This window comes from Brachypodium distachyon, chromosome 4 (genome assembly GCF_000005505.3).
Source record: "Brachypodium distachyon strain Bd21 chromosome 4, Brachypodium_distachyon_v3.0, whole genome shotgun sequence".
Lineage (NCBI taxonomy): Eukaryota > Viridiplantae > Streptophyta > Magnoliopsida > Poales > Poaceae > Brachypodium > Brachypodium distachyon.
In genome coordinates this window covers 44456184-44476591 of record NC_016134.3, presented here as the reverse complement: position 1 = coordinate 44476591, position 20408 = coordinate 44456184, and the positions used below count along the sequence as shown (strand labels likewise).

General features: G+C 41.0%; 3 protein-coding genes across 4 annotated transcripts; 1 reads left to right on the top strand and 2 right to left on the bottom strand.

Annotated features, from left to right (window-relative positions):
- Positions 1–484: 484 nt before the first annotated feature.
- Positions 485–3344, bottom strand: LOC100824733 (protein ENHANCED DOWNY MILDEW 2). The gene is made up of 7 exons (XM_003576905.2): positions 3083–3344; positions 2087–2130; positions 1806–1923; positions 1617–1706; positions 1174–1421; positions 996–1085; positions 485–889 (listed from the first exon to the last, which is right to left on the bottom strand). The coding sequence occupies exons 1-7, from the start codon at positions 3179–3181 to the stop codon at positions 631–633; spliced, it is 948 nt and encodes a 315-aa protein (XP_003576953.1). The 5' UTR covers positions 3182–3344; the 3' UTR covers positions 485–630.
- A 979-nt stretch (positions 3345–4323) lies between these two features.
- Positions 4324–12403, bottom strand: LOC100829244 (la-related protein 6B). The gene is made up of 10 exons (XM_010240302.2): positions 11853–12403; positions 9962–10043; positions 8773–8867; positions 8539–8610; positions 8365–8444; positions 8158–8254; positions 5699–5746; positions 5550–5618; positions 5118–5261; positions 4324–4935 (listed from the first exon to the last, which is right to left on the bottom strand). The coding sequence occupies exons 1-10, from the start codon at positions 12228–12230 to the stop codon at positions 4573–4575; spliced, it is 1428 nt and encodes a 475-aa protein (XP_010238604.1). The 5' UTR covers positions 12231–12403; the 3' UTR covers positions 4324–4572.
- Positions 12404–13607: 1204 nt separating this feature from the next.
- On the top strand, positions 13608–17507 carry LOC100828944 (outer envelope pore protein 37, chloroplastic). 2 transcript variants are annotated; one of them, XM_010240300.3, is made up of 7 exons: positions 13608–14098; positions 14841–14987; positions 16090–16179; positions 16457–16627; positions 16716–16810; positions 16998–17118; positions 17227–17507. In XM_010240300.3, the coding sequence occupies exons 1-7, from the start codon at positions 13712–13714 to the stop codon at positions 17356–17358; spliced, it is 1143 nt and encodes a 380-aa protein (XP_010238602.1). In that variant the 5' UTR covers positions 13608–13711; the 3' UTR covers positions 17359–17507. The 2 variants fall into 2 exon arrangements, with proteins under 2 accessions (XP_010238602.1, XP_003578767.1); XM_003578719.4 differs by lacking the exon at positions 14841–14987 and having other exon boundaries at positions 13611–14098.
- Positions 17508–20408: the final 2901 nt, after the last annotated feature.

The following is a 20408-nucleotide window of genomic DNA, read 5'->3' as shown; positions in this document are numbered from 1 at the left end:
GGGTTAGAGTCTCGAGGGTATTCCAACCTCGCTACTTGGAAAGACGAGTTTGGCCCAATTCCGAGGCGGCCCTAAGATCTCTCTCGCCATAGGTGATTTGGGAAGACGAGTTCGACCCAAACACCCGGCTAACGACCCCTTCGAAGTCTCTCCTAACATAGGACTAAGTCGTGCCCGCAGGGTCGACTAAATTTATTCAAAAAATATTGACGTGTCAACTTGTCCAAGGGTACGGCGACCTTCGCTATAAGGCCGGCGTACACACCCTACGTATAATTCTTGCACTTGTGCCATCGAGCATTGGCACCCCTTACTCCTGTTATTTTCTAGAACAACAACAATTATATACTCCCTCCATTCCAAAACACAACTCATATAGATTTGTGCACTTGGACCAAGGCAGCTCTCGTTTGTAATGCCTGACCACTCATATTTGATTAATAGTAAATGAATGTGAGTAGTTATTGATCGGGTGCGGGTAACAAAAGAAAAATGAGGTATGTTGTGAAACAAATGAGAAAAAACTATATGAGTTGTGTTTTGTAACGGAGGGAGGACGTAGCAGATGGAGCCTATTACTGCTGACTTTATCTACAGAAGATGCAAGATATGGGATTAATGGATGGTCAATCAGTCGTCGAGGCAACCACATGAGCCTGGATGCGGACGTGGGAACAAGTGCCTCGGTGCAAATGAATCAATGGGTTTCACCTTGTCACATCCAGCTTCTGTCTCCTGAGGGGATCGAGACGGCAAAGGGCGGTCGATCATGTCTTCTTTGAGTGTTTCTTGGCCTCTAGGCCTTTTAGCTGCACAAGGATTTCTTGTGTCAGGAAAAACAATATGGTCCCTCCTGGGAGTCCTCAGATCTTTCTCCATCTTATGCTTCCTGCGAAGAAATTTTCAAGCAAATCGTTAATTAAACTTAGTCTGGACAGGAAAAGTGAGATAGAGAGAAAATGTGATTGATAAAAGTCGGAGAATTAACAACACACATGCAGTAGATAAAATCCTGATCGGGAAGAACGTCATCCCACGCCCTTTTTTGAATTCCCTTCTCTTTATTCTCTCTGAAGGAGATTTCCCTGCAAAACAAGTAGGTGTGAGAACAGGAAAACCTAGTTCTTTAGTGGAGGATGGTAGGCGCATCTTCTCCAAAGTGAAGGTAAAAACCTTGGCAAGCACGTCCGGTGGTATGCAGTTGGACATCGCCCACATACCGCTAGTCGCATGTCCTTATCATCTCTGTTCCCCGCTTCTTTACACAAACTACATCTATGCATAGGGCAATGGAATTCCAGTCCACTAGCAACATCATTGCCAAATCGTAAGGCCCGACTTTTGCTATCAGGGTAGAGTACTTCAGCAACACATTTAGGGTGGTAAAAACGGGCACACTGTTTGTCCTTACATTGGAACACCTGAAAAGCCATGCAGTGATTTTCAGAATTAAATACTATAGTTTCTAAAATATTTGGATGAACTCCTACGAGAAAGGGCATATATAGACATCCGACTTCTAAGTCTTTCAGCAACACTAAATTTGATTTCAGCATTCATTCTGAATAGAATTTAAGTATCGATGAAAGATAACTGAATATATCTGTTAGGCTTACCTCAGTTCCTGATGTTAAGTCTGAAGACCCCAACAATCCACAAGCAAAACACTGATGCTGCTTAGATTTGCAGTTCTTGCATATATATTTCTGAAATAAAATCCAAAAAATATCAAGCAGCTGTCCTACTAAACATTGAAAAAACATTTTTGAAATAATAAAGAACCGTGCAACCCAAACAAGGTATACCTCATCATTGGACTCGAGGATTTGCCATTGTTCTTCAGTTAGCCCAAGGGTTGTGCACTTCGATTCCTCGCCAACTTTTCTGGTTGGGTGAAAAGACCTCAGGCATCCACCATCACAGCTAAATAAACCAGGTATATATATGTCAAGAAAAAGTGCTCAACAGAGTTTGTAAAATTTGCAATGCAGAGAAGTTCTTAAGGAAAGATAGCGAATTAGCAACCACAACTGCACATGTATCAAAGGAGATGAAGCCACTCAAACTTGATCATAAATAAACCTACCAGATTAAGCTACCACCCTCGTCGCATATCGCGCAAACATCCAACTGCAAAGAAAAAAGATATCTTAAAATTTGTAAAATTGGAATGTAACCTGGGTAATAATTGAATAGGAAAGAATAAATATGGGAACTATTTTAAAAACAGGCACATATATTAAAAAAATAGACAAAGGTGGATGTAATTACTGCCAGAGAAGTCCCTGGTTCAGGCCATGTGTGTAGAATTTGAAGCAAAAAAGAGAAGCTACTCATATTGGTGGAAAAAATATAAATGGTGGTAGATCTGTAAAGAAGATTGGTTCTCTGAAGTGTGCCATGATTTCCTATTTTCACAAAAACAAACATAAATGATTTCCCTACAATAATGACATAGATGTGGACACATTAATTTGCTTAGCTTTTATATATAGACCTTTCTAAAAATTTGAAGTGTTGGTATTCCTCCATCATACATCTTTTGTTGGACGGAGGGACTCTCTTCTTCCAGAAAATCTGTATACTCAGTAAAAACGATAAATGGAATTAGATACTCCATCTTAAGCTGTTGACATCTTATGCGGACACTGCATTAGACGTCGTGTTTTCGATATCCATTTTAAACCATAACAGCAGAGGCAAGTAGATCTGTCCAAAACCCTTGGTACTTAGAAATTTCAATGCAGGCCTAAAAGCAAAATGCTTGAACTTCGGAACTTCCCAATTCCCAACAGCAGAGCATCGGCCCTTTGTTTAGATCAATGAGAACTAACAACACAACCTAACAATTAATACTCCCTCCGTCCAACAATGAATGTCTCAACTTTGACTAAATTTGAATGCATCTATACACCAAGACATATCTATATACATCCAAATTTTGACAAACTTGAGACATTTTTTGTTGGACGGAGGGAGTATCTAAACAATGCATCGAGACGAAAAGATTCTGCATTTTGTTAAAAAACAAAAGTCTATCTAATCAAAACAAGCAGCTTAATCTAGGGTGAATTGCCGGTACCTCAGTTGGTTGTGCCTTGCGCTTGTCCGTGTTCCGCTTGCAGTCGCGTTCTCTCTTTGCCTTGGGGAGCTTGCTCACTGGCATCTTTATCACAGCCATGGTATCCCCCCTCCTCCAAGAATTAGGCAGGAGGGAAGCGTCTGCTGCTAATTAAGATCCAAAATTCGGTTTTTTTTCCTACGGAGAACCGACGCGGATCGACGCGGATCGGGAGAGGCGGACGAGCACGGGTAAATAAAGGATGAAGGACCGCTCACCTCGAATCTCTATTCTCTACGCTCTCGGCGCGCCTTTGGGTTTGGGGCGAAGTATATAGCCCAGCGGCGGGGCGGAGCCAATGATCGAGCTACCGGCACTGAATCGGAAATTGTTTCAGGGTGGTGCTCCGGACTGGGAAGCATACAGTCGCCGACTCCGGTACGGAGTGAGTCGGACCGATCTGTTTGCTGGGCCGCACGAGCGTTACGACTTGTGACATCTGGCCACAAGCCCACGTACGGCCCATGTATATGTCGTTGCCCACGTACGGCCCATGTATAGGGAAAAAGATTCGGCATTTGGAACTTGGATTTCCATCGGCTCACAGGTCACAGCTCTCTTACCATCCTTTTCTAAAAAAAGAAGCTATCCACCAACGTTCGAATTAACTGACGTGGAGTCATATAAAAACCTATACAAATCAACGTCCAGATGATTTCGTTTCGAATTAACTGACGTGGATTCATATAAAAATCTATACAAATCAACGTCCAGATGATTTCGAACGGAAGGAATACTACTGTACTACGTATGTAACTGCAGCATTAATTGGAGATGTTCAAGAGAAGATTTGCTACTCCCTCCGACTTGCGCCGAGGGAGTAGAACTTTTCAGTTTAATTTGCCTTTCTGAACACTATTTTGAATTCTGCCTCATAGGTTCGGCACCAAACTCATTGGTCCCGTATGGCCGTATGTGTGCGACTCGATGCTTCATTTTCTTTTGGGTTCTGTAGCTTAGCTCGGCTCCAGGTTGCTCAAACCTACTTGGCGACGAGGTTGTTCAGCTTGGCTCCAACCTTTTTGTAATCGACTTAAGACTTAGAAATTTTAGGACGATGGCTACTGCAGAGTGACGCCAACCTGCACAGCTCGATGCTTCTTCTTCTTCTTTTTTGGTTTTGTAGCTCAGTTCCAACCTACTTGACGTTAGGGTTGTACAGCTCAACTTAAACGGCTCCAAACTACTTAGAACTAAGAAAATTTTAAGACAACATCATTATAATTTCACTCTGTTACTTTGTAAGATCTTTTTCTTCCACAATACTTTGCTCAACCAAATAGTACACCTGAAAATAACAGAACTCGATAAGATGTTCTGAATTACAGCACACTGACCATAGTTCACAACGAGCAATCCAAAATACCAGAGCACACGTCCATCAAGCAACAATAGGGTTTGACCAATTGACTTCACACTATCTTCCCATCAACATGAGCATGGCAATGGCTTCAAGGCTCCACGGCGCACAAACCTGCAAGCAATGGCTGTGGCTTCCCTCTGCCCATGGCGAAACCACGGGTACCATCAGGCATTCGCGGGCCTGGAGGTAGCTTGTTGGCCACAGCTTGCTGTTGCTGGTGCTGCTGCTCAGGCTTGACCAGCTGGTTGTTCGGCGGCGTCCCGACTGGATGGTTGCCATTGCGGTTGCTACCTTGATGATGGTTGCTGCCATTGTGATTGTGGTACTGATTGTTGTTGTGTTGATGGTAGTTGATACCTTGGTGATAGTTGCCACGCCCTCGCCCTCTGCCACCACGCCCACGGCCTTTGCCACGTTTGGGACCTTCTTTGTCATTGGAGTTCTCATCAAACTGTACAATATTAGGCCCGTATAATAAGGTACATGTAATCAAATCCAGAACAGGACGGAACCCTATTCTTAAAATAGATTGTAACACATGTAAGTAACCAACGCCGGAAAAAGTTGTAAACCCTCTATTATCAGAGAGGGTTGGGTTGTCTATTGTCTATTAATTACAGCAAAGTTTCTTACCAAGTGCTCAGGCAATACATCTGCCAGTTGAAAGGATCCTTCAAGTTGTCTCTCATTTGATTGGTTTGAAGTGGAGACATCCTCCTCCTCACCATTTCCATCCCCTTCTGATCCTCCTTTTTTCCCTTTTCCTGGCCCCTTTGTCTACATCCAATCATAAGAAAAAAAATATTGTACCAAAAGCATAAGACATCAGATTTGAAATTTCACATAGGAAATTAGATACCAATGCATCATACATGCATCAAAAATAATTTAATGTAAACATCCATAACAGGAACAACATAGATTATGGAAGATCGAATATCAAGTATACTGATGTTCGCTGCTGATAGTAGATAATAAAGAATACAAATGGTAGCAGTTTTATTAGTGCACTAAGGTACAAGGTGATAAAATCAAGGACAAAACAGCAAGTCATTAATTGCTAACCATGCAAGCATTCAGCAGCCGAACTCTAAGCCCATTTCTCCAGTTCCTTTCGTCATTGAGCTCCAGACTCTGCATGAATCAACTAAGTTAAGACAAAACACGGTGCAAAAGGCATTGTGTTGAAGAATTAAAAATCATTTAGCACATACTGCCTTCTCAGCATCCTCACGAGTCTCGTACTCCACAAAAGCATGCAGCTGGTTTAATAAGAAATAAATTTCAATTTGTTAGCAAATAAATGAACATGAACTACTGACTACTGCAAATGCACAAGTAAACAACGAAATTATTGAAAAAACACGAGTTTTTGAGAAATAGATATGTCGGACCTTCTAGACAGCAACTATTCAATGTATTGACACGAATAGCATGGATGAACCTTTTTATGGCTACATGTGAAACCCTCTACAATCCAATAAGGTTGGACTTTAGTTGGAAATTTCTATAGCTTAAATAGTATGGTGAATTTATGATTGCATGCAAGGGGAGCACGTGGCCCACTTTTCTTTAGATTACTCTGTAAAAACACAGTGTTGGTCAAATATACTACTTCCTCCGTCCAACAAAGGATGTCTCAACTTTGACTAAATTTGAATGCATCTATACACTAAGTCAATAGATACATTCAAATTTTGACAAACTTGAGACATCTTTTGTTGTCCGGAGGGAGTAGTATAATCCCTAATACACCCACCGGAGGATGTATTCCAAATACATATTGCCACCATGTATATCAAAATTAATTACAACTCTTAACCAAGCACCACTTTACAGCATCTACAAAAGCTTAAATGTCCCAAGCATCGGACTAGTGTTGGTTTTAAAAGGGTGTGATCGGAGGACAGTCTGCCCTAACTTCTCTTATTCCACCACTACCTGGTGCAGCTGCCCTGCTTCTACAGTAGGGAAAGATCAAGGAGAGAAAATAAAGGTAGAGGGTGACAGTTCGTGGAAACGGTGATAGGGAAATTCAAGGGTAGTAATTCCATCTTTAGTCCATTTAATTAGATATTGTTCAAGTTGGTTTTAGTGATATTTTAATGACGCTAGAATTGAAAATGGAAGATTAGAAAACCTTATTATTGCAGATTGATCTACGGACAGGGTTATTCCTAAAGCCCTAAGCTCATAGTTAATAGTTTTAGAGTTTGAAAGAAGAGTGTTATAGAATTTGGTAGTGCTGCGAGAACAATTATATTTTTTGTTTCAAATCCTTTGTATGGCAAAGTTGTTCTACATGTAAACTGCATAACTGTAGGATATATTCCGAGTTGACAGCTCATTGGCTCCTGACATTTAGGCCTGGAATTCATTTTAGATTCCAGGAACCAGCTTGTTTGCCTGGCACAGAATTGAGTACAGGAATTCAAGCTGAAATTCAATGGAATCACACCTATATCTAACCCCAATTCCTTTCTAAAAGGCATCATTTCTCTGGATTTGTCTCTCATGCTACAAATCCATGTGGCAGACAAACATGATATTTTAATCCAAAATTCAAATTCAACCAAATGAAATCCTATCAAATTTTTGAATTCATTTCACTTATACCAAATGAAATGAAATGAGGGCTACCAAACAGTCTTTTAATGTATTCTCATAAATTGTTCCATTTGCATGTGTAATGTGCTTAATAACAGTCGCAGATGAGAAACAGACATGACATGTCAGATGATTTTGAAGCAAAGTTCGAGGTACCAATGGATGTTATCCCTCAAAGTTGCCCCTTAGTGGTTGATATGATCACAGAATGTATCATGTGTAAATTTTTTATTGGAGATGAAGCTATGACAGCAACATTGTGTATCCTAGTTGCTCTATTGAACTTGTTGCGACTTCTTGAGATTTCTTCACCCTTTTGTGTTTGGTTTTCAAGTGCACGCACATGGAAGGACCATATTAGATTAAATTTCAAATGTTTGAAGTTGCTAAGACTGGCAAGAAGAATCTCTGAGTGACTTTATTGTGTTGTAATTCGAGAAATATTTCTTGATTAGCATGAATTATAGTTTGGCTAACATTGCTCCATGAAAGGGCAAGTATTCTATTTTGATAGAAGTCTTCATAGAAATACATGGCAGCATGGGTGGGCTTAGGGGTTGGATGACACGCTATTATGGTTAAAAAGCTTCCTGTGAACACAACATTGTTGAAAACCTCTAATAAGCTCTCTGTTGAAAATGAGATTTTATCCAGCAAATATTGAACTCCACAGATCCGCAAGATACGTTGAAGTCAAAATAATTTTAGCCCAGCAGGCCCATGCAAAGAATAAAACGGTTGGAATTTCGGGAACACGTGCATAGGTTTTCAAAACATAAGCACATCAATCTGCCATAAGATTAGAAGCCAATGCAGAAAAGGGATACAGCATAGGAGTCCTAGATGTAAGGGTCAAACCCCCCAATCAGGGCTTTAGGCTTTTTTAATCCTTGATAATATACTTTTCTAAGTTAACTACCTTGTACAAATTCACGACTCAACATTATAGAACAGAAGTTCAAGAATAGGTTATAAACTTATAACGCTTTAGAAATAATTCCATGACAATGTGCAAGTAATTAATTTCAGTTCCCAATGATATTAGAATGGAAGCATCTGAAATTACCTTGTTGGCAAAGAGCATATCTAGCTTGGCAGATCTATTAGTAGCAGGACCAGTGCCATTTGGAGTCTGAGGATAGCAAGTACGAATTGCCCTCACACTGAAGCACAACATAATTGAAATATATCAAGTTCCATTTTGGATGGGTGCGTGTGTGAGTGTGGGTGGGGGGTGGGGGGTAGTATGCCGGTATGCTGCAAGAACCCATACCTGCCAACAACTGAAAAGATCTTCATAAGATTCTGGTAAGAAGGATCACCTGGAAGATTTTCTGCGACAACAATCCGGGACTACAAGAGAGAGAGAGGGATACAAATGAACCAGCGCTCATTATCTAAAATTACAAAACAAAGCAGCATATGATGCAGAGGCGTTCATAAATACCTGGAAATCCTGCATATCAGATTCGGTAAATGGCTGCCGACGTTTTATTCTCTTTCCATCATCACTTACAACCTAAAACGCAAACACTGTAAGCAGATACTCATATATATTATATGCTAACAATATAAGTAGACAGTTGCCTATATTTTACTGCTCCCTCAATGAAAAATTATTCATCGTTATCAGAGAACAACCTGTATGTATATGCCACAATGAAAGAATGGAAGAACTTACAAGTTTTGATGAAGTCCGGAGAGCTGCAGCAAGCATTGAGTTATTATGCACTAAAGCTTTTATTTTCTTGAAGCCAGCAATAACTGATATTGGCACTGCATTGAGGAAATGTGTTACTCACCCCCAAATAGGGCCCCATTTGGAACACAGGATATGAAAAACACAGGAACAGGAAAATTGCAGGAATTGGATGACATAATTTGTGGATTCCTACAGGAATATGAAATACATGAATTGTGCTCCCTCCGATCCATATTAGTTGTCAAAATATTACATGTATCTAGACGCTTTTTAGGCATAGATACATCCATATTTGGGCAAATTTGAGACAATTAATATGGATCGGAGGGAGTACATTACTGTTTGGATGCTTCACAGGAATTTTACAGGAAACTTTTTCTTAAGAGAGAGAAAAGATGAGAGACAAAGTCAGACACAAGTTGCATGGAACTTTTCAAAGGAAGTGAAAACATGAGGTTTGAGCAAATGTTTGGAATCCTCCAAAACATGAAAGGAAGGGAACATTCCTATCCTAAAATTCAAAGGGCATCATCGGAAAATTTCTATAGTTCCTTTCCTGTGAAAATCCTTTATTCCAAACGAGCCCTAGGTCTTGATACTCCCTCCGTCCAACAAAAGATGTCTCAAGTTTATCAAAATTTGGATGTATCTAGACATGATTTAGTGTATAGATGCATTCAAATTTGGTCAAAGTGGAGACATCCTTTGTTGGACGGAGGGAGTACAAATGTTGCTGGCTGTACAAGTTAGTTGGAAGATTCTAAAGTCTTAAACAACAGATTCTTGAAAAAAAAAACAGACAAAAACACAAAACCTCACCTTATAAGTTATAACCCAAAAAAAGATTACGAAATACTTATAAATTTTTTGAAAAAAACACACTGTTCCATTATGGAAAGCATGTCCAGGAGAATGTATATCTACATGAAACAAACATGAGCACCTACGGCTTTCATCCTTTTTGGTAAAGCAGATCAACAACAAAATGCATATGAAGCTGTAACATCGTGGACCTTGCAACAAAAAGGTCTACTCCCAACTACTGTAATTAGTTTGAAGAAACAAACAACTCCTATAAAGTATAAACAGTTAAACACATCAACAGATACATCTAAACTCACATCCACAGTTACCAAAAAAGTAGATCCAATATAAATATGCAACTCACCATATCCTTGAGGATCCTTGCTAATAAATCTCATCAGATGTTCCGTGGTAGCAAGGTTTATATCACTGAAGTAGTACTCCACCTACACAAGGTAAGGACATAAAAAGAGAGGGACCAGAACACGTAAGTAACTCATTGCTCTTTGCCCTTGTCTTCTCTACCACTAGAAATACAGGTCCATTGCTGTTGCCAAGACTTAATTTTATAATTCCGATGCACCCCAGAAAATTACACCTGACGTACCAATGTACCATTCTAAGATACAGCTATCATGTAACTGATTACGTAAACTACATGCATTGGTATAAAACTATGCAAGGGAAATATCTCCATTAGCTACAGCAAATAATAGCAATGCACACAGTTTCAACTTATTACGTTGCAAACCAAAGTACACATACCATTGACTAGACCACCTATCTGACTGATAAGAAGGTACAGAAAGGGTCCTTACTACATTAAAAAGGACATATGATGAATATCAAACTTGAACACCAAACATAAGAATTTTATAGAACATTGAGAAAAGTAGTTAAGATGTAAGTGATACAGTTGCACGCTTGCATCAAACTATAAATGGTGAACAGAAGAAAAAACATTGCCCAGGGAAAGAACCTCCAAAATTAGGTATCATTATGAACCTTTTTAAACCAAGGTAAGATAGTGTGATTTTCGATATAGGATAAGCTCCATAAGTGAGTTGTGCACAAATAATACAAATGTTGGGCATGCTGAATTTTTGGCACAAAGTGGTAGTAGAAAATTAGAATTTGATTATCGCCAAAGCAATCACCCAAAGGTGCGCGCTTTCTTGTATGTACTCCCTCCGCTCCATGATATAAGGCATATTAGGTTCAATTAATACTTCGCTTTGCCTAAGAATTACTACTCCATTAATATGTAGTTTATAAGATATGAAACTGCAGTTATTATCGCTGGGGTCTGATTTTGTGGATTGGTGGCGGTTGGCCTCCCTATCCACTCAGGTCACGGCCCGTAAGGGGACCGCAACGTTGATCTCTCTCTCAGCTTGGTGGATCTTCGAGAACGCTCGACCGGATTTGGCAAGCCTTCTTGCTACAATTAAGGAGGAGGCTTGGCTTTGGGCACTTGCTGGGGCTAAGGGCCTCGGAGAGATTCTTCCGCCGGCGGCAGGTGTCTAGTGGGTGGCGTTTATCTTTGGGTGTTCACCTCTCTTGAGGCTTGTAAATAACTCTTCTTTCTATCAATGCAACAAGACGCAAGCTTTGCATTTTCTCAAAGAAAAAAGAAAACAAATCTAGTCATCAATTTTATGTCAATAAATCACATATTAAAAAAGTAATTCTTCGTAAAAGGCTAGTCTTAATGGAACCTAACATGCCTTATATTATGGAACAGATTTAGTAACGAGACAGCCTTAAGGTACACGTTAGTACAATGGAGAGCTTCCCAGCATTAAAACTAGGAATTGTTACTTCAATACTACGGCACTCTATGCTAAAATAAATGCTACTCCCTCCGATCCATAAAAAGTGTCGCCCACTTAGTACAAAATTTGTACTAACTTAGTACAAAATAGGTTACACTTTTTATGGATTGGAGGGAGTACTCCGTAATGAACACTAACCTGACAAGGAAGATGTAACGGACAAAATTGATCACAAAAGGGAAATTTTCTGTACTCATAAATTTCCAAATTCAGTCACTCCCATGAACAAGCTAGCAGGTTAACGTTGAGCTTAACAGCCTAACACCATTTAACTGTCACCCCAGCAGTTAACTGGACTAAAAACACTAATTCAGTCGAAGATGGCCAATTGAGATGCAATATCCTACTGTACATCAACTCTATAGTAGTGTTTGTGCTTGATCGAAATCCAATTGCATCTGCCGGTAAAGCAACACCCACCTGCTTAGTGATCTTCTGCACCTTCTCATCGGTAAGCCCGTCCATGGCCGGCTCCGCCGCCGCACGCTCTGGTTCCGGCTCCGGCTCCTCAGCGGCAAACCCACCGCCGACCCTCACCGGCGCGAAGAACTCGAACGGCATGGGAGGCGGGGGCGGCGCAAAGAAAGCCGCGCGAGGCGGCGGCGGGGGCGCGGCGAACACGCGGATCACGGCCTGCGGCGGCGGTGGCGCCACGGCCGCGATCCGCGGCACGAACTCCCGCGCCTGCGCGTTGAGGCGGCTGTTGGAGCCGCTCCTCTGCAGCCCCCCCGGCCGCTCCGGCGCCTCCACCGCGATCCATCCGGCGGCGATCTGGTCGGGCACCTCCTGCTGCGGCATCAGGGCTAGGGTTTGGGAGCAGTCGGCGGCGGCGGTAAGCACGATAGCAACCACTACTAAGCTAGAGAGCAATAGCACGGGGAACAATTGAGAGCTTCCTCTAGTTAGTAGTGGCGCAGGGCAGTGCTTTGGATAGTGGCGGAGAAGGGGTTCTCAAAGGTAGGGTTCCGGTGAGGTCGGGGTATATGTAGGCGCTGACCCTCCGGCGGGGAGGCGGCGGCGACTGGGGATGCACCCGGTGCGCGCTGGGGGTGGCGTCGCAGCCGTCCGATCTGTCCCGAGATGTAGGATTCCGTTGGTGTTTTGGGCGTGGTCTAGGAGTCTAGGGATTGAGGGGGCAGTGGGCCCAGTACGCAGCGTGTACCCCGTTTTGTATCCTCAAGTTTTCAAAAATCGTATTTTTAGAGAAAGCTGCATATTTTTTGAAAAATAATCCTAAAACAGCTGGTCTCCTCTCGGGCTGAAAGACCACGTTTATCTTGTAACACATGGGAATTCGCTGCATTATAATCATGATTATTATTTTTTTTTCTCACTCTTGATGCTTTGAGATTAGTTCTCAAGACTAATCTATCCACGTGGCATATCATGCAGAGGGTCTCTCGAGAGATCAGATCTCTTAAGATTATTTTCCATACTTGATAACATGGGGTGCTAGATGTACCCTGATAGTATTACACATCTTCTGTATTAAATATCTACTAAAATAGTTGTCATTTTTTTACTGCAAAATCGTTGTCATTTAATAGTTCGTGAAAGATACGCATCTCTTTCTCTTTATTACTCCATTATTAGTTGTACGCGGTTTATGAATCTTTGGTTTTTCAAAAGGGGACTTATCTAATGAAAAACACACATTCGGTGCAAAATTGCTCTAATGAAAGGTGATAACCCTACCGGTCATTTAAACTCAATGACACATGATTATGTGCAAAAGTTTCTTTCAAGTGGTTGGTGAGTTTTCACCTTTGATGCGAGCCATGTGTCTTTGATCTAGTGGCCAACACAAATAGTTTGCAATGAATTTGTGTTTTCACTAAATACGTCGCTTTTTCAAAAATCGTATTCGTAAATGAGAGAAATTCTATGGAGTGTGAATCGACCAGACTAAACATCTGGTCAATAAACGTGTTTCAAACCAATTTTATTGCGGTCTTAACCATATGTATATATGCCGGGTGGCACTTTAGATCATAATTTATTTTGGTGTCATTCTGAACCTCATGGTGTACTTGCATTATTTCTTTGAATCACACCTCAGCAATTGAGATGGTTGAAATTGGTTACACCTGCATTATTTCTGAACCTCATGGTTGAAAAATAAGCCGCTGGGGAATTGTGACCGCGCGAGGCACCAAACCAAACACCATCCTTTGGATCGGACTCCCACGTGTCCTCTTCCCTCCCTGCCCATCTTCTTCCTCCCGTCGCCACCTCTGCTCTCCCCCCCTCTTTCCGCGTCGCATCATCCCCTAATCCGCATGGCGGCACCCGCGCTCCTCTCCGCGCCGCAGCCCATGGACGGCGACGGCGACGGCGTCGCGCCCCACGCCGCTCCAAGCCCGACCCAGCCCCCGCCGGAGCGCGGCTTCCTAAGTCGGCGGCCGCCCGTCCGCGTGACGTCGGAGTTCGACAGCGAGCGCAAGCTCTTCTCCCACCGCATCTCCTGCCGCGTCCTCGACGGCCTCGCCAAGCTCCGCCTCCGCGTCCACCAGGGCGCCGCGGGGGGAGTGGGCCCGGGCCCCGAGGTCGCGCTCGTGGCGCGGAACTTCTCCGTCGTCGTCGACACCGCCTCCCGCGGCGCCGTGCTGCGGGGCGCCGCCGACCTCGCCGGCTCGCTGCGCCTGCGCGCCTCGCACAACACCAAGGTGCGGCCCTCCTGTGGATACTCGCCGCTTACTTTTCTCTCGAGTTCGTTGTGATGGTGATTGATGTACTAAAGGTATCGGTTGCATGTGTGTATATGGAAGCGCAGGAATATAGATATGGTTTGTGTGATTTTAGAGACTCGCAATTGGAAATGGAAACGAAATGCTGTACATTTATTTTCGAGGAACAAAATTCGGAATGGAAGGATGTTATATGGAAACATGCATTTTTGTATGTTTGGAGGGGGTTCTCTCCTTCAACTTTGTCAGCTTTTATGCATCCATAAATTAATTCGTCGAAACTGCTTTCTCAATAGTTGTACATCATGGTGATACTTCAATGGTTATACATTCATTTTCTCAATAGCACTACAAGCTATTGCCACACACTTCATGCTAAAAGAACAGCTGTGTTTGTTACATAGGGTTTATAGAATGCAAGTAATTTAGCAACAAGAAATGCTAATAGTATGAAAGTATAAAACCATGTGAATGGAACACGTGTTGTTGGCCTGAACTCTTTTTTTACTATAACCTTTTTGGATTAGGTGATATTCCATGATTTTAGATCTACTTTCTGCTGGCAATGATTTTTTTTATTTTTCTACTTTCTGCTGGAAATGATATTTGGAGATATCAATTACTCTATATATCATTCCAACTCTGAAGTAGTGAAGTTGCTAGTGATGCTCATTTTTTGATACAACAGTGTGCGGCTTTCTGAGACTGCCTTATGTTTCAGAATTGCCAGAATGGGGAGCAATCGTATATTCATATTGGCTGTTCGACAAATAGTTTGTCTATGTCTTGCGACTACCAATGTGACAGTTCCATTGTTTCTTGTGTTCACGTGGATAGGTACTTTCAGTTGAAGTGCGACAGTAGAAAGGTGTGTGTTCTGTACATACAGAAGTTGTTCCAATCATCTCCTGCATGTTTTCCCGTGATGTATTTTTTGAGAAGCTGTATTATGATCGTATAGATAAAATTTTGGTTTCTGACACTTCCTGTAGTCTAGTTTTCCCTCTCAACTTCAAAACCTTGAAATCATGAACTTTCCATCCTTAGAAGTGTCGAAATGAGCGGAAATCATCTTCCAGGGGTGTTTTTTGCTATGTTGGCTCACACCATCCACTTTGCCATGTCGGTAGACATGCGGCATCCCGGTTGAAAGCACTGGTGAAAGAGAAAAATGAGGAAAACTAGGGAGAGAAGGAGAGGAAAGTGAGGCTGACGGGCGGGTCTGCATAGTACGTTGAGTCTTTGTTACATAGTACGTCTTGCGGGCTATTTATATTTTTTTTCTGCACCTCCTTCAATTTATATTTATATAATTATATCCATTATGACTTCCGCTAGTGTTCCAAAATGAAAGGTATCATATCCAAAGATAATTTTGTTCAACGTGACAACGTATTATTTGAAATCATGATAAATGTTGTAGTCTTGTCATGTCCTGGTTTCCCTTGTTCAGTGTAAATCAAAGTAATATTGTGTTATCACTCAGGTTTTCTGTTCAAGGTTGGATTTCTGTACATGACCAGTGGTGAATCATCACTGGTACTGGAACCACTGAAAATTAGAACATGCATCTGATCCTTAACTTGGTCTTCTGCCATAGCTTCTGAAGGTTAATATACATACTATTTAATCTGCGAGCTAAAGTAATTTGCTCTTCTTTATGCATTTCTCAGATAGTAGCAGTGCCCATCAAAATTTGATGTGGAGTACCTACCATTATATATTTGACTCTGCCCTTTCACTTTTATTTGAGCTAGATGAAATAGGAGTAAGGACTAACGAATGGTCAATATAGTGTTCATTCGTATTTATGATTAATTCTTCCAAATTAAAAGTTAAAGCTTAACAAACATTACAAAATAATATCTTCTGTTATTGTTTAGCATGTATTGTGTTACAAATATTCATGTAAGTAAATTTACAGTTTTACACAATTGCATAAGATAGGTGATAACAGTTTGTTTTCTCAGGAAGGACTAGGAGAAGTGGCAGTAACTACAAATTTGGGAGATTCACCATGCAAGATGGAAATATCATCTCTGGTTCCGCCTGATGGATTGGTCAGTATTTTGCACTTCAGAAGAATAGTAGAAGACGTATAGTTATTTTTAAAACAGAAGAAATCTAGTCATGCAATCCCAAACTTTGAGATGTATGTTTGTCATTCTCTTCTTGTGTTGACAACTTTCTCTGAATCCTTGATACTAATGACCTTGTGAACACTGCAGACTTAATCTAGATTCTAGAGTTAATGTGAATAAGTATAATAAAAGATCATGCATGAGGCTTGAGGTCATTACTTAAAAAACTTAAATTATGGTTATCTTTTGTGTGAAGCCAAGAGCAACCTTCGTCTTTCCCAATGGTGAAGTTTCAGTTAAGGAGAAGAAATTGGACGAGGGTGAGAAAATTTTGTCAGTAAACGGTATAGTAAAGTCTCATGTTCTGAATGGAGTTTGCACTGCATTGTACAACGATAACGCGATGAATATCAAGTATCGCTATAAGGTAATACATCTCTCAACTGGCCGTATTTGACATTTGATCTGTCATGCTGCTCGTAATGGTTCATTTGTTCTATCATCTATGTTTACAGGATGATGAGTTATCATTTATTCCCAGCCTCTCTTTACCATCAAATTCACTATCCTTTGCATTTAAACGGCAGTTAACCCCTTCAGACAAGTTCAGGTAAACAATGATGGTGTAAATTATGGCCACATACCTGGGCTACAAAAAAGATAATATGATTAACCTATATGTCAGATAGTTACTAGAAATGCATTTTTAACATTACTTTGCCCCCTAATGCACGGGGAGCTTGAATCACCATGTTTATATGTCATCCCTGTTGCTTAACATTACGTATAATTTTCAGTTACCGGTACCATTTTGACACAAACTACTGGAGTGCTGTTTATAAACAAAAGGCCAGTAAGCATGTCAAGTGGAAAGCTGGTTATGAATCAGATGAAAGGCTCGGATGGGCATCTCTATGGGTAAGGCATCCACTCATAATTAGTGTTGATAACTGGGCAGCATAATCTAGCTCTTCTTTACAATACATTTGTATTGGATTAATTTAAAATTTGCATTCTGTAATACAGGTTGGGGATGCAGGCGGCAAGACAAAGGAGACTCCTCTGAAGTCGAAAATCCAGCTCATGCTGAAAGTCCCGCAGGACAATATACAAAATTCAATTGTAGTGTTCCGGGTGAAGAAGAGATGGGATTTTTAGTTTGGATTTTTTTGGTGATGTAACATGCACAGTGAAGGCGAACAATAATAAGAAATGGGAATGGATGTCCATATATATTTAGTGCTCAAATGGAATGAACAAATAATATTATTATCTTCTCCCTCGTGCCAGTCAAAATGAGGCATTTTGTTGGAGGTTTGTATATGAGCATAGTTTTCTGTTTTTGAGGGAAAAACTGGTTTACATTATCCTCAAAACAGAACAATCTTCATCCCAAAAGAGAGAAAAAAAACAGAACAATCTTTCAAATTCTGCACAAGGGTGAAAATTGAAGAGCTAGCCGTACTCCCAAGCAGCCCAGTCGCAATTTCAGTCTATGAACACCCAGTTCAATGGCAAACCTGAAAGTCCTGTTGTAAGCCAACAGCTCCGTCAACTCCGGATCAGAGGCATGCTCTGTAAAGTTGGTGCCGCAAGAAACGAGCCATTGTGATATATCTCAGGATCATCCCACGCCCCCGTACCATCTGCTGGGTTGAGTGCTAATGTAACAGTTTCTGCGTTTGGTAAGGCCTATATTGCTGTTGGGTCGTCCACAAGCTCTTGGATGCAGCTGACTGTCCTTGCCTTCTGACCTCGCATAACAGTTTCTGAATTGGTCAAGGTTTCGATTGTTCTCCGTTCGTCCAAGACCCCTCCGATGTGCCTCAACACTATAAAAGCCGTGTGTGGGTGCGCGCGCGCGCCACCGGATGAATAAACCATTCTGAGAAGTGGGACTCCCTAGAATGCACCTCCAGAGTCCAGATTTGGCCACGCCATACTGAGTTACCATAAGCACATCTCCATATAAATAAGAGCGAACTCCTATTTCTATGTATCACTTGCTTAATTCTGCACCTTCTCCCAGGCCAGATATGATGATTTATTAGAAGACAATGGAGGTAACCATCACAAGGAACTCCTATGTCCTGAATCTACCCAGCTCATCATTGTGTTAGCACTCCTGCTAGATTTTCCGAACAGCTAGTTGAGGCCACAGCTACTGATGGGAAATAGGTGCACTGATCACAATGAAGAAAGTTGACAATCGGAGGGGCTCTTCCAAATCAAATTCAAACCGCGTTGCTGCCTCGGCGATCTGTGCAACAGTATATGCAAAAAAAAAAGTCAGTGTGTGATGGTCAAACTCCAACCATCATTACAAGAGTTATGCTGCAAATTTGCAAAGCTGCTGAATCACAAATTCACAATATCGAAGATCATTCATCAGAGAAGATATATTGCCAACAATGCTGCCTTTTGGCCAGTGATTTGCTAGAATGCATCATAGTAAGATAAATACACCCACGTTCACCATTCCATCACACTAAAGCCACTCTCCTTTTGTTGTTGGCAATTGGAACCGCATCTTATGAAGATGGGAGGACATAAGAAATAGGAAACTGCTTCTGCCCCTCCCTCCTGAAATCTGAACCCTACGAAGGCATCTATATATTTTAAAAGACTGACATCTAACAGAAACACATCACAATCTTTGAAACATATTCCACCCATTTCTAACACCATTTCTAACCAATTTCAACAGTTCTCTTTTATACAAGAAAACAAAGTATGAATCTATCTTTGTGCGATGCAGTAAAACATTGTCCAAAACGAGATATATAACTGAAGTAGCCAAAGTTCGATAAAAATATAGTTTACTTACCTTTAGTAGGTACAGCCATACAGGTAGAGACAGCAACATACATAACTCATATCCAAGCAAAAGGAGTAGACTATGTTCAGAGGTGATTGAATCTCTCAGGAAACTATGCATGTTTTGAATACAGTCAGGCGGATAACGTTCTGAAAAAAAGTAATAACGCCATTTCTGAGAAAAACTGTGTAGCATGGAAGTCAACTATGTATTGTGCTAATAATTATTTGAGTTTACCATCCACGAGCCCTTTTCATATTGGAAGGGCCATATGCTGTTCTCCATTAGCAATTAGAATTAGAAAATGTATTTCAATCATAATCATCCCAGAATATCATGGTTGCAAACTGCATTGCAATCTCCAGCACCAGCAGTAAACAAAAAACGCATTCAGGGAGACCAAGAGGAGCCAAGAAACTGACCTAGCAGATTAGTCACCTGAAAAGGTAAAGAAAATAAATAATTGTTGCGTAGCTTCCCTCCGATAAGAAAGCTTTAGAGTTTGGACAATATACATTCGAAAGGATGTTTTATATTCTTATATTGTCAGTCAATACAAAACAGAAGACAAATAAACTGGAACTCAGGAAGCATTCAGTTTCAGTGGGCAACATTATGTTAATCTAAAAAAGTTGAAAATGTTCCATTTCCTGTTTAGATCCATTTCAGTCAGGAATTAGTAATAACAAAATAGCATAATGCCATAAACTACTCTACGGCTCATTTTGATCAACCAAACAAAAAGCCAAAAACAGTAACATCGCTAGTACTGACTACCAACTTTGCCCAACAGCGGTGATAAGAATATGATTCTCATATTAAAATTTAAGATTAGGCATACCTTCCGTCCAGAGTCTGGCAAAGAGTCATCAGTCATGGCATCATCTATCGTGACATCCTCGTTGATGTTTATAACATCCCTTTGTGGTACTCTACCTGGGTCTCTTTCATAAGCAATGATCTCTTCATACGCCTTCTGTAAGATATCTTTTGCTGCTCTGTATACTGCCTCTGATCCAGATCCTTTTTCAGCACATCTGATGGCATCAGGACATAGGGCATTGTAACGGCTGGTAATGGACTCAGAAGCATCCTTGTGATGGTTACCTCCATTGTCTTCTAATAAATCATCATATCTGGCCTTCCTTGTCCAACGCTTCAAAAAGTAATCAGGTGGAAGTACATGTGAATCAACTATTATGAATACTCCAAGAATATGACGGCACAAAATACCTGAGAACTCAAAGTACTTGCAACTACATTTAGCCATCTTATTGGAAGCATTATAAGTCACACAGAATGTGTCTGATGAATTTTCATCTCTCATGATGTTGTATTTACTTATGCAGCCATCTTTAGTTTTCTGAATAATAAACCCTAAAGACTCTGT

What these genes read in the sequence shown, in the direction of transcription:
- LOC100824733 (XM_003576905.2), bottom strand. Translation starts at nt 3,181, where the DNA reads ATGGCTGTGATAAAGATGCCAGTGAGCAAGCTCCCCAAGGCAAAGAGA. An exon ending in GAGGGTGGTAGCTTAATCTG is followed by an intron (nt 1,924 to 2,086) that starts GTAGGTTTATTT and finishes TGGTTTATTTAG; the next exon opens with CTGTGATGGTGGATGCCTGA. An exon ending in CACCGGACGTGCTTGCCAAG is followed by an intron (nt 1,086 to 1,173) that starts GTTTTTACCTTC and finishes CTTGTTTTGCAG; the next exon opens with GGAAATCTCCTTCAGAGAGA.
- LOC100828944 (XM_010240300.3), top strand. Translation starts at nt 13,712, where the DNA reads ATGGCGGCACCCGCGCTCCTCTCCGCGCCGCAGCCCATGGACGGCGAC. An exon ending in TGAAGTGCGACAGTAGAAAG is followed by an intron (nt 14,988 to 16,089) that starts GTGTGTGTTCTG and finishes TTGTTTTCTCAG; the next exon opens with GAAGGACTAGGAGAAGTGGC. An exon ending in TGGTTCCGCCTGATGGATTG is followed by an intron (nt 16,180 to 16,456) that starts GTCAGTATTTTG and finishes TTTTGTGTGAAG; the next exon opens with CCAAGAGCAACCTTCGTCTT.
- LOC100829244 (XM_010240302.2), bottom strand. Translation starts at nt 12,230, where the DNA reads ATGCCGCAGCAGGAGGTGCCCGACCAGATCGCCGCCGGATGGATCGCG. An exon ending in CAAGGATCCTCAAGGATATG is followed by an intron (nt 8,868 to 9,961) that starts GTGAGTTGCATA and finishes TCCTCAATGCAG; the next exon opens with TGCCAATATCAGTTATTGCT. An exon ending in ATGTATTGCCTGAGCACTTG is followed by an intron (nt 4,936 to 5,117) that starts GTAAGAAACTTT and finishes AATATTGTACAG; the next exon opens with TTTGATGAGAACTCCAATGA.